General features: G+C 36.2%; 1 protein-coding gene across 6 annotated transcripts in view; it reads left to right on the forward strand.

The window, feature by feature from the left end:
• The window catches only part of LOC131677940 (protein unc-13 homolog 4B), a 170,914-nt gene that overhangs the window by 74,957 nt on the left and 82,408 nt on the right, over positions 1–13,549 (forward strand). For 2 of the 6 annotated variants that reach the window (XM_058958042.1, XM_058958040.1), the window contains exon 2: positions 333–454. The exons of 2 other annotated variants lie outside the window; for them this stretch is intronic. In XM_058958042.1, coding sequence (XP_058814025.1) covers positions 372–454 — 83 coding nt within the window. In that variant the 5' untranslated portion in view covers positions 333–371. Of the gene's footprint in view, positions 1–265; positions 455–13,549 lie in introns of all 6 variants that reach the window. 2 more of the 6 variants (XM_058958039.1, XM_058958041.1) reach the window with 1 other exon arrangement.

Consider the following 13,549-nt stretch of genomic DNA (forward strand, 5'->3'; position numbering starts at 1 on the left):
AATAGCACAATGTATGGGCGTAAACGCACGGCAGTAACGTTTCAGACTTCAGAAAATGGATAAAGAATTTCTCGACTGGGAGCTGGTAAACTTTAATGACGATTGGGTATTTCTGGATCTTTACTTGGAGGATTTACGAGCATATTTAAAATTTCAACGTCAGTAAGTATTGTATTAAAACAGTATTTTTGGTGTCAGCAATTATAAATGTGTTAATTTTCGAAACTGTCATGGCATGAAGAATAAAACGGTTGAAATTTTTTAGGAAAAATATGACGAATATTTTTCACGATTAATTTAATGTGCTAAAGAAATCTATTTTGGAAAATTAGTAAGTTACAGAATCATCTGAAAGTTACAATCAAGACACAATGGATGAAGAGGCGATGTGGAAAGGAATGTACGAGAAGATCCAGGAGGAAAAAAAGCAACCAGTTTCGGAGCATCAGTCAATGTAGGTTTTTAGATATAAGGAGCCATGTTATGGACAGAAAATGAATATGAATAAGTACTTCTACCATATACCTCTCAAAAGAAGAAGAAAAGTTATGAATTTCATGGATTTTCGATGTTTATCTTCAGGGTGAAAGCGGGAACAATATTATTTTAGTCAAGTTATTTTGAAAAAAAAAATAACACTCAAATCTACAACAGAAGGATCCCGCGAACATCAAAAGCAGACTGCACGAGTGGCATTGAATCTCTGAGGAACACCGAAAAAAGGTGTTGTTCATTGTTACTCGAAATCTACTGGACCAATCGGTTTTGAATTATGCAGTTATTCTGCACATTGCTTTCCATCGGGTAACAGAGGCAGTTTTTTTGCAATAGCACATTAATCTGTTTAGGATGTATAAGGCATTATTTATTAGCAATAATCGTTGTTTTGCAGCCAAATGTTATGGAAAATTGAAAAATCGAAGAAGAGAAAAAGCTCCTCTAATTAACTACGGATTGATGTGAACAAATACTGTGAAAAATTTCACCGCGTTCAACTTTTATTCCAGGTGGCTCCTAAGATTCACTGTCACTTGCTCAATTTTCAACAGTTTGAAATATAAATCTAGGAAAATAGTAGTGAGACACTCACAAGATATGGCATAAAACGTAATCAGAACAAAAAAAAACATCTTTGTCTCTTAAGATATTGAGCAGAACGCGGCAAAGTAGCTAAAGCACTATCGTTCCAAAGCCGTATTTAGGAAGATAAAACTGTTTGCACCTAGACTGTTAGTTGCAGCCATATGATTTCTTCGGCAAACTTTCTTAGTACTTTTTTATCGATAATTTAATTAGGTAAATTAGGGTGGTCCTTGTAATGTTCAAAGTATCATCTTTTTGGATATATGAAATTGAGTTACGTAAAGATCAAGAAAGTTATAAAACAATTAAATCGCTTTGCTGAATACACCATATGGCTATCTTTAATGGTACATGTGTCATGATTTTTAAATATTGAAGGTAAATTTTAAAATCCTTTTATGCGTTAATTCTTCGCAAATACTTTGTTCTACTTTTGTAAAGGCACATCCCAAACGACCAGATGTTCGGATAATACTTAACCTTCCGTCAGTTGCGCTAGTGCACTGAGTGCACGACACTCTGAAAATCTAGCGAACTCGTATTAGCACATCAGTGGCTGCTAATTCAGTGGTCCATTTGCGCGACTTCCGGAGGGTTAAAAAGCACACTTTAAAGTCCACATAAAGTTCTTGGCGAACTTTCAAGTTGCTTGAATGGAACTAGAAAACTGCTTAAGCTCTTATTAGAGCATAAAACGTTTCGCAAAGTTACTTAGCGGGGAGGGGGGTAAGGGTTTCAGTGTGAAAAAGAACTTTCTTTTGCGAATTTATTTAGAACATTGTGTGAAGCGAATTGATTAAAATTTTTGTGCATTATAGTAAATCATTTCAATAAACCCCTTAATTAAACATTTATCTCGAAAACTCAACGTAGGGGTTAGGTAATTTTTGCATAGAATGTGTAAACAAAGTTTGAAAGAAATCGGTCAAGTAGTTTTTGAATGGCAGGTAACACCGCAAATCATGTTTTTCAAGAGACGTTCTACAAAAGCTTCGTCACCGAGCCGTTTGTCGATACTATTGCATGGAAAAATTTCAGCATGTTTTTAAAATGATACACTATAACGTACAAAAGTTTTGATTAATTCGGTTCACGCAAAGTTCTAAAAAAAAATCCTCCCCTTTAAACGAGAAGCATATGCAGCTCCCTTATACAAACTTCTGGTTGCTTAGGATTTTTACCGAAGGAACCAACCTTCTACCTCTTTTTTGCACAGTTACAAGCGATTTTCAAAACAAGAATAATTTTCTTCAAAGCTATAGATCTGTAAAGATTTCACATGGATTTTTTTCTGTCAATTCCATTTCAAAGATCGGAATTTTGTAAGTTTTTAGTAAAAAAAACTGCGACAGCGTCATTTCTTTACAAAAATTTATTATTTTTGAAAATGGAATGTTTTTCAACAAAAAGCGTTCATAACTCTTCAAGTAAACAAGATAACAACTTTGTTACTTCAGCAAAAATATGCACCATACAAAGTTCTAAAAGTGCTGCCAACAAAGTATTTACACTAAATCAATGTATGAAATGACAAATGAAAAAAGTGATTTTTAGGGGTCACGTTTTCATCGTTCAATTATTTATGGTAAAATCCACGGAAAAAATTTTACCTCCCTTCCCGACCAGGAGAAAATAACTGGGCAATAACCCGAGCATACTATTTTTTGGTATTCATACCAAAATTTGGTATTAATTGATTATTATACCTCATTGAGGTATTAAGCAGGTATTGAAGGAGCAGTTTTCAATACCTGCTTAATACCTCAATGAAGTATAATACTTTATTTTAGTATTATTTATGTATTCCAGTGATTTTTCAATACCTCCATAGAATGAATTTTGTCACTGGAAGGTTGAAAAATGTTTTATTATTATTCAGGTATTATAATAACTCGTTTTATTATCAAATAGTTATTTGTAGAACATATCTGTGTTATTTTTTTTTGTATTTCACCTCTTATGTAGAGCTCATTAATATCATATTGTGGTAAACAGTCGTTGGTATTGATAAATTTAGTATTCCGCAATTATTTTCTTCTGCTCGGGTTAAGTAAAACCTTCTTGGTTTAGACCTGTGCTTAACGGGTTATATATATTGAGATGCGGGAAAAAGAGAAAAGTTTGAATTTTTGTAAAGGTATGCAGCCAATATTTTATGAAATACTTGCTATACGTTTTGTGTAGTTCAATATCCTATTTGCAAAATCTGCTTGAGAACATACAAACATATAATTGTCGAAGTTATTCAGTTCAACTGAAAGCATAAAACTAAAAAAACATTAGTATTTATATCTGTGGTGTCCTTGAACAATTCATTAAAAAAAATTCTTCTTTTTGGAAAAGGGAACGATTTTTCCAAAAAAAAACTATTTTCGCCTGAAAAAAATATAAAAAAATCATAACATTAATATGATAATTTTGACGAAAAAATGGAATCGTTTAAGAACACGGCAATTAAATTACGAACAAGAAAAAAAGTTTTGAGATTGGTTGAAAACTTTTTCGGCAATCGTACTCACTGGTAAGACGTTTTTGGGAAAACATGATTTCGAGATAATCCCGTTTAAAGTTTCAAATATAACCCATGCCTCCGTAAGGGAGCAAGATGAAAAACGCTATAAATTTGCGTCTACTGATCCGATCTCTATAAAAATTTGAGACAGCATTCCTAAGACCCTAAACTTTACGAATCTAAACAATTTCTATTTATTGGCCGCCTCAACATATGTAACCCCTTAAAGCGAGAGCTGGATAGAGAATTAAAAAATTATTCCAAAAACTCAACGTAGGAGTTAGGTATTTCTTACATAATGTGTATTAGAAATTTGAGATAAATTAGTTAAGTAGTTTTTTAATGACATTTAACACCACGAATCGTGTTTCTTTCCAGAGACATTCGTCACCGAGTCGTTTGTCAATATTTTTGCATAGAAACATTACAGAATGTTATTGAAATGATTCATTATAATGTACAAAAGTTTTGATCAATTCACTTCACCCGAATTTCTAAAAAATCGCAATCGCAAGAGACACATTTCAGCGTTAGGGGACAACGTTTGCACGCATCATGCAACTGTTAACAGCTCGTCGTTTGAAAAATCCTGCGATGTACGCTCAAAAAACTTGATTGAATACTTTAAAGGTCCTAACACAATGTTTATGTTATGGGTTTGATGTTTTTCAGGTTGTCCTTTCATTCTGAGAGGTGAAAATGTCGCATTAGGGGACAACAGAGCAAAATATTGATTTTCCAACCTACACTTGCATTTATCAAAAAACCTGCTCTATATCACATTAGAGCATCCATTTGTTCTAGGAATTTGATCATCGTTAGTCATAAAACTACAGTATTGTTTTATGACTACCGATGATTAATGGTACTTAGATTTTCGAGTTTTCATAAAAAAATTTTCTCGACCGTTGCAAACGCTGCGTTAGGGGACAACACCAAAATGAACACAAACGGTCGCATATGGAGTGTTGCCCCCTAACGCGACTGAAGTGTTTGTTGAAGCTCAAACTCAAAGCGATGTATATTACCTCTAAAACTGCAAATAACTCAAAATAAAGATTTGAAATACCAAACTAGATGTATTTCTAGTTTCACCTTCATGTGTATTTGACAAATGATGTTTAGAAATCAAATTAATATGGATTGAGAACAGGACACACCGCATACCACAGTGTGACACGGTATAGAAGCGATTGTAGACCACAATCGCCACTTTCTAATGATTCGAAAAAGGTGGTACAGTTATGTTTCGATTATATCACGCTTATATATCCATATATGTATGCATGTATCTGTGTGTGTACATATGTATAGGTACGTATCTTAGTATGGATATGTAAATCAATATGTATATATTTAAATGACTATATATACTTTTACTTATATATTGTTTTATACATGTATACATCCATTCCTATATATATATATATATATATATATATATATATATATATATATATATATATATATATATATATATATATATATATATATATATATATATATATATATATATATATATATATATATATATATATATATATATATATATATATATATATATATATATATATATATATATATATATATATATATATATATATATATATATATATAACTAGGCGTGATATAATCGAAACATTACTGTACCAAGTAGTTTTGGCAAGTTGAATACATTATTGACATCGCAAAATATATGAAAAAATATTAATTATTTGTTAGGGCGACTCAATTTTTTCTATTTTGTTGACCAAATAAGTTTTTTTAAAGTAATTTTGGTGCACTGACTTTGTTTTTTGACATTATAAAATCTAGAAAATAAAATTGACTTGATTAGGGCAGATAAAAAACGTCATTAGGGTGGTTTAATATTTATTTTCTTATTGCGTTACAAATAAATAAATGTGACTCTGAAGCAACTCAACAAAGGTAAGACTGTCAAACGATTATACTCAGTCGAGCAGCTATTATATTTACACATTTTATATAAATGTTGTCGCGAAATACGAGTAATACGGTTGAAATAAACATTTCGAAAGAGAATATCGCCCTTCCAGTTCAACCGTTTCTACTCATAGATCTGCAAGACGACACTTATTAGTGATGATTGCGGTAATTAATCAAAATGTAGCCGTTTTACGCGATTTTTGGAAAAGAAGGGAAAGACCCAGCTTTTTGAAAATTTAGATATAATACAGTACAAAAAAAATCTTTAAAAATATCACACAATCGCGGTCTTATGGATCAGATGGCCAGCTTGTCATTGAATTACCTAAATGATAGAAAACTGGAGAATTTCGTGAAATTGTTTCTTTTATTTGCGATTTCTGAGAAATGCGTATCCTCAGGATAACATTTCGAATTTAACGTGTTATAAAAACATTAAAAAGCTTCGTTTAACTACGATGTTTGGTTCATGTTGAAGAAAATCTATCCCGAAAAGACAAACCGTGGTTTGTTCCAAGTGGTCAATAATTATCCAGCCAACTTGAAAAAATGTTTAAGGAGGACGAGTGAGTGTTATTCCCCATGACCAAATTCTTCCGTGCGCTCTCATACTTATTTGGTATTCTAATGCGTTCTATATATCTAGAATTCAGGAGCCTTAAGCCTATACCAACATATTTCAGAACAACTTTTGCTTATATTAGCAGATTTATTTCCTTGAGTTTAGCGATACAAAGCCATGGATTGTGTCTGATATGTGTGGCTCTGCGTAACTGAAAATATTTTTTTTGTCGTACACAATGAATGTATATATAGATCTTAACCCTCCGGAAGTCGCGCTTATGGCCCACTGAACGAGCTGCCGCTGGTGCCCTAAGACGATTTCGCTAGATTTTCAGAGCAGCGCGCACTCAGTGCACTAGCGCGACTGCCGGAAGGTTAACATTACAAAAAAAACCACACACCTAGAAAAAAAATCGTGTAAATTTACGTCTCCTGACCCTGACATATACGAGCATCAAAAATGGCTTAGTTTTACGTTTGGTTTTAATTTTACATGACGTTGATTTTTGTAAATCGTGTAATTTTACTCAACATATGACGTTTGTTTTCAATGTCAGTAAGTGTAATTTTATGTCATTGCGCATGTAAAGTATATGTTTCATGTAAAATTAAACGGAACACGGTAATGTTTCGTCATTTCGAGAAAAACGGTTTGTTGAATTGTGTCATGTTTGCAATTACGTCAATGATAAAATTCATAATTTTTTGGTGTGCATTGTTGCCTTGCCTTCAAAATCGTAAAGCAAAATTAGCGGAAACCGAGGAGATTTGAAACAGAGGAGAGTTGAAACAGTGCCCATTACTAGCGAAACAGTACCGTTAGGGATTCAACAATAATGCATTTGTTTTATTTTTATCATGCCCACAAATCCTCCAACAGGTAAACACTACAAAAAACGAGCAAAAATAAGTTTTCGTTATATTCTTCAAATTAGTATAAATAGGATATTAAGTGCTGTTTGATCATGAAAATATCATTAATATGCAGCCCTATAGTTAACATTTATGAAATGCATGCGTTTTTTCTATGTTTACAATGAATAAATTGTAAATTGTTGATCAAGCCTTGCTACTCGACCTAGGAGAGTTGAAACACCTTGTTACAACTCTCCTCGATGATGAAGTCTTAATCAAATTAACGTTCCTGAACTAATAATAATAATCAAGATTCTGCTTTCTTGAATTGACAACAGTGATGAACATTCTCAGTTTAGTAGTTCTAGGTCATTTAGAGCCACGGAATATGCATTTGTTCTAATTGTTCACTCCTATCAGCTTCTAAAGTTGGGAGCGAAGTGACCATAATTCAAACTAAACCAAATACTACCGATATGGATACCAAATTACCTGTTTTCATAAACTCGTATCACTTGTATTTATAAATAGTATCACCGGTCATATCAACCATTTTAATGAATGCAGAATGTCTTAATGGAAGTGGTTGGAAAATAATATGTAACTAAATATATGAAAAATGGGTATCAAATTTTTTGATTTTAAAGTTATAGTTAATTAGTGGTTAGGTAAAATATCTTACTGTTATTACTCTTGGAATCAGTGCAGAAATTCCTGCATTTGTAACCAAGATCTAACATAAATTTTCAAAACAAGTGTCAGTTTATACGTAGATACACACTATGAAAAATAATGATAATAATACATGTCAAGTTAAGGATTTTTTTTCAGTATGAACGAATAAAAATGACACAATTGTAACATTTGATGCTTTAGAAAACGTTTTGATAATATTTAACATAATTGGTTGCTTGTTTCAACTCTCATTGATTGCTGTTTCAACCTCGGTAGCATAAGCAGAAGAAAGAAATTTAAAAAAAGCAATTATTGAATGACAGTTTTTATTGATTTATCTAATAAAAACAGAAAACTGTTTCAACCCTCCTCGGTCTCCCCTACTTTTGGTTCGAGCACTTTACACCAGACTCCACCCTTAAAAAAAGATCACGCAATGTATGAAACCTCGATTTACTTTTAAAAATCCAGGATTAGTGTTATTTAAAATACAAAATTGCCTAAATAGTTACTTTGCAGTTGTGCTATTAGTGGGGCATACCATCCAGAACTTAGTGGGGCATTTAAATCGGTGATGAGCTGATGTGAAAACATGAATAATTCTACATGTACATATAATTTCAAGCCATTCCAAAAGCTAAGATAGGAACTATTCTAACAAGCTACTCGAAATAGTTCTATCAAATTCGACTATTTCTAATTAGCTGAAATGCTTATAGAAAAATAGTGGGAAATTACATCGAAATAGCTCTTTTCTATCTTTTGTGTATGGAATTTTGCAGCATATTAAAAATACCAAACAACTTGGTACATTGATTTCATGAAATGATACTGTTATCAGCCATTTTTATTTTCAGATAATTCAGGAGTCCTGGGAATAGAAGTGGGACATTTTGTCCTGGTGGGGCGCATTATACCCTCTTATCCTATAAATATATGACGCGGAAGCCCGCCAACTTAAGGGCCATTCATAAACCACGTAGACAAAAATACCTTGGTTTTTAACACCCTCCTTTCCCTTCATAGATAAGCGTGGGTAATCTATGTACCCCTAACCTCTACCCACGATGCCCACGTGGACTTTTCATCCCATTTTTTATCCGGTAACTTAATAAAGGAGTTTCTATTTCCAGGAAAATATGGATTTTTCCAATGTATTGGACTACTTCCATGCTGAATGTTAGCCTAAAAACAAACATTTTGTTTAAACTTTGTCCACGTAATTTTAGTTTTTTTTCGATTTTTGTAAAAATATCTCATTTTTGAGCAAAATTGGTAAAAAAAAGTTTTTTTTTTATTTTTAAATTTTTGTGACACATTTTTGCATTTATCGTAATAACCAAAAATGTAAGTAATATATCAATTGGGTCATTAAGCCATACACTGTTTTGAATTGTTTCCGATGCAGCTGACGTTATAATCTTTGCATTTTGGTTATTTGTTTCATTCATTTTGTTTGTTTGGCTTTATTTTATCATTTTATTCCTTTCATTCTTTGAATCCAAACTCTGATCAGTTTATTTTTTTCATACATTTTATTCATATCATTTGTTTAACTTGTTTCATTCATTATTTTCCTTCTTTGCATCCTATTCGTTTTTCCAGTTTATACATGTTTTCAGTTTCTTCATGTTAATAATTTGACTAATTTTTCAGATTTATTCATTTCATCCTGATTATTTGTTTGACACAGTTTACTTTTTTCTATTGGTTTGTAGCTTTTTAACATCGCTTAATTTTTCAATAATCATTTCATTAATCAATTAATTTTCCTCTTATTTTTTATTAATTTTATCAATTCTATTCGTTTTGTTTATTTGATTCGTTTGTTTATTTTATTCAATTCATTGTGTGCCTTTGTACCGTGTGGACGTCTTGTACATTTGCCTTCGCTGTGCCAACGAAATCGTGAATCTCTGAGTTTTTCGGTCTGTTATTATTGAAGTGAATCATCGCTGTGTTTATTGCATGATCCTGATATAAAATTATCAACTTTAATTAGTGGATTGAATTGATATTTGTTTACCGAGAATACGAAAGATTTTACTATTTACGATCTTCACAACCTCTACCCATACGTTATCTGTAAACAATAGAGCGAAATACTTCTCACGAATAAAGCCATCCAAATCGCAGCGATGGTCTGCAGTAAATTTTCATCGTATATTTCACCGGACGAAGAGAGCATTGTATGTGGTGGTTTTTGTGCAGATCAATATCACGCAAAATGTGCCGCGTTAACCAATGCTGAAGTATTGAGCTGCAATAAGCACCAGAATATACACTGGATGTGTACACCATGCTCAAAAATTATGAGTGCTGTTTCGCATATTCAAGCTTTTCGTGATAAGCGCGAACTGCTATCGGAGGCTGCTGCCGTAATTCCTACCCGCACCCCGTCTATTGGTATTCACACACAATCTCAAACAGAGGAGTGTGATGCGCGGTTTCGCGAGGAAATGTGCAAAATGAAAAAGCAAATCGGTGATATTCAGCAAGTTTTAACGGAAATATCTCATTCGCGCGCTGTTTTATCTGCAAGAGAGAATTCTCTTTCTGTTGTATCGTCTCCTCTGTCGTCAACGAGGTTGATGCAAGGTGCCCGGAATGTTTCTAACTACACTCGTTCTTCTTCTGCAAGCACCTCACAATGTTGGTTGTTTTTCACAAGAGTGAAAAATACTGTGACCGAGAAAGATATCTCCGACATGGTTACTGATTCTCTCGGACCTACCGCAGTGTTTGTGAAAAAATTGGTGCCTGAATGGAAGGAAACGTCTATGATTCCCTTCATCTCGTTCAAAGTGGGAATCGATGCTTCACTAAAACAAATCGCAATATGCTCATCAACCTGGCCGCGGGGAATTTGTTTCCGGGAGTTCCACGATGAATTTGGAGTTTGGGAGCCGAATGTCGAGCGTTAAACAAATATGACCGTGCAAGTTGGAACTACTAATTTCGTTATCAATTGTGAGATGTGTATTATATTATTTGTTGTATGTCGAATGTTCTTAGGTTAAGAAGTAATCTGTATGCGTCGCAAAGATGAAATCAAATAATTTTTTTTTTATTAGTTTTATTCTTTTCATTCATTCCAATCATTTTATTCATTTGATCCTTTTCATACATTTGATTCATTGTATTCACTGGATTCATTAAATTCATTATATCTATTTGATTCATTTGATTCATTCGGTTTGGCTACCGTTCTGGCAAGAGCAGTATTGATGTGTCGCTGCAGCGGGCTGTACGGTTTGTGCAAATGTAAATGTACCGGAAAAAATGTAGTTTACCGGTACCATTTGCATCCCTGCCCGATCAGAATGAAATAACAAGATTATAAAAGAATGCAATTTTCGTAATATATTGTGTTATAAATAAGGTCTCGTTAGTAGTTAAAATAACAGAAATTTATAACAAGTAACAAAACAAGATACAGTTTTGAAATCTTTTTGTTATGTGTTTCTGATGGGGTGGTGGTAATAACGGAGCTAGTTCGTTGAGTAGGGGGCTTGATGACTCCTTCTGATATAACAAGATATCGGGTTAAATTCCTGAGCAATCTAGGATGTTCCCGGATAGAAATATCCCTTGATTGCCTTGGGTTAGTCTTAAAGGGTCCTGATGTGGATAATATAACTCGACCGGACTCTGCACTGCTACTAGGCTCCTCACTTCTCACCTTAGCAGGTGGTTGTACCGATGTCTTGGTCAGGCGGGAGGAGACAGAGAATTATCGGAAATGGAATATATTGGGCTCAATTCCCGATTCTATCAAGTATCTTCCCGGAATGGAAATTTTCTTGATGGACCCTGGTTGTTAAAGAAATATTCGAAATGTATCTAGTTACGTTCATTTGAAGCAAGTCTATGTCTCACATCTTTCATCATTCGCGAGAGGGATCGAAGGTTAGTTTTCGATTTTCCGACATACCAGCAAGAAGAAATTTTTTCATAGTCTTGTCACGAAAACGGTCGATATTGTTTAGTTTCTTTTTGCTGGTTTGTCTTCTGTAGGATTAATTTCTGAATGAACTGTATTCTATATCTTCACTCAGGTGTGTAGTACTGTCTCATGTTTGTATACTTCTTTAGCTGCGAAATTGGCCCTTAACAAGGCTATTAAAAGCAGCAATAGAGCGTGTTTCGGCAACCTGTGTCAGAGTGCCAACGCGAATCCGTGGGGTGACGCCTACAGAATTGTGATGGCCAAAAGCAAAGGAGGCTCTTCACCCCCAGAACGGTCTTCGGACCGGTTGGCAACGATTATCGAAGGACTCTTCCCGTCTCGAGCCACAAGCTCCTGGCCACCTGCACTACGAGACAGTGCGGGCACGGCCGAAATGGTGGCTCCGGTGACGAATGAAGAGCTACTCGCAGTGGCTAATACCCTAGCAGTGAACAAAGCTCCAGGGCCGGATGGAGTTCCAAACAGCTCTCTCAAGGCAGCGATCATAGCGAACCAGAACATGTTCAGGCTAGCTATGCAGAGATGCCTTGACGAGTGCCGTTTTCCCGATAGATGGAAAAGGCAGAAATTGGTGTTGTTGCCGAAGCCCGGGAAGCCGCCAGGCGACCCATCGGCGTACAGACCAATCTATCTGATCGACACGACTGGCAAATTGCTTGAGAGGATCATCCTCAACAGGCTAACCCCGTACGCAGAAGGTACGGACGGTCTGTCAAGCAACCAGTTTGGCTTTCGGAAGGGTAAGTCCGCAGTGGACGCTATCAACTCAGTGATAAAAACTGCCGAGATAGTGATCTAACGAAAAAGGCGAGGCATTCGATACTGTGCGTTAGTGACACAAGACGTGAAGAACGCATTCAACAGCGCAAGCTGGGATGCCATCGCGCTCTCGTTACACCGGCTTAGCCTACCGGTGGGTCTGTACCGGATCCTGGAAAGCTACTTCCAGAACCGAGTACTGCTATACGAGACCGATGCCGGTCAGAAAAGGGTTCTGATTACCGCCGGAGTCCCGCAGGGCTCGATCCAAGGCCCGATGCTATGGAACCTCATGTATGACGAGATTCTAAGACTGAAGTTCCCTCCTGGGGTCAAGATCGTCGGCTTTGCCGACGACGTAACCTTGGAGGTCTACGCGGAGTCAATCCCTGAGGTAGGACTAACTGCAGAACACGCGATCATCACGGTGGAGGAATGGATGAACGCGAGAGGCCTGGAGCTCGCTCAGCATAAGGCGGAGGTAGTTATCGTCAACAACCGCAAGCCAGCACAACATGCCGTTATCCATGTGGGAGAAGTCGTGATCACCTCACAGAGGAGTCTGATGTCTCTAGGAGTCATTATAGACGACAAGCTGACCTTCGGCAGCCACGTCGACTACGCATGCAAGAGAGCGTCGACTGCTGTTGCGCCACTATCAAGGATGATGTCCAACAGCTCAAAGGTGTGCGTCAGTAGACGTAGGTTACTGGCAGGCGTTGCCGTATCTATCCTCAGGTACGGCGGCCCGTCATGGTCAAGAGCACTGAGGGTAACCAGCTACCTACAGAAACTGGAGAGCACCTACCGCGTGATGTGCCTCAGAGTGATATCTGCCTACCACACGGTATCACACGATGCATCCTGCGTGATAGCGAGCATGATGCCAGTCAGGCTGGTCATTCGGGATGATGAGGAGTGCTTCGAGCTACGTGGAAATAGAGGAGCCCGCGAGCGCACCTGGGTGACCTCGGTCGCCAGATGGCAGCGTGACTGGGATAACTCCTCGAAAGGTAGGTGGACCCACCGGCTGATACCTAGCATATCGAGCTGGGTGGGAAGACCCCATGGGGAAGTTCACTTCCATCTGACACGATTCCTGTCAGGCCATGGCTGTTTCCGACAGTACCCCGCGGAGGTCCCAGCCTGCCCTGACTGCCTAGGTGTAGACGAAACTGCCGAAC

This window comes from Topomyia yanbarensis, chromosome 1, assembly GCF_030247195.1.
Source record: "Topomyia yanbarensis strain Yona2022 chromosome 1, ASM3024719v1, whole genome shotgun sequence".
NCBI lineage: Eukaryota > Metazoa > Arthropoda > Insecta > Diptera > Culicidae > Topomyia > Topomyia yanbarensis.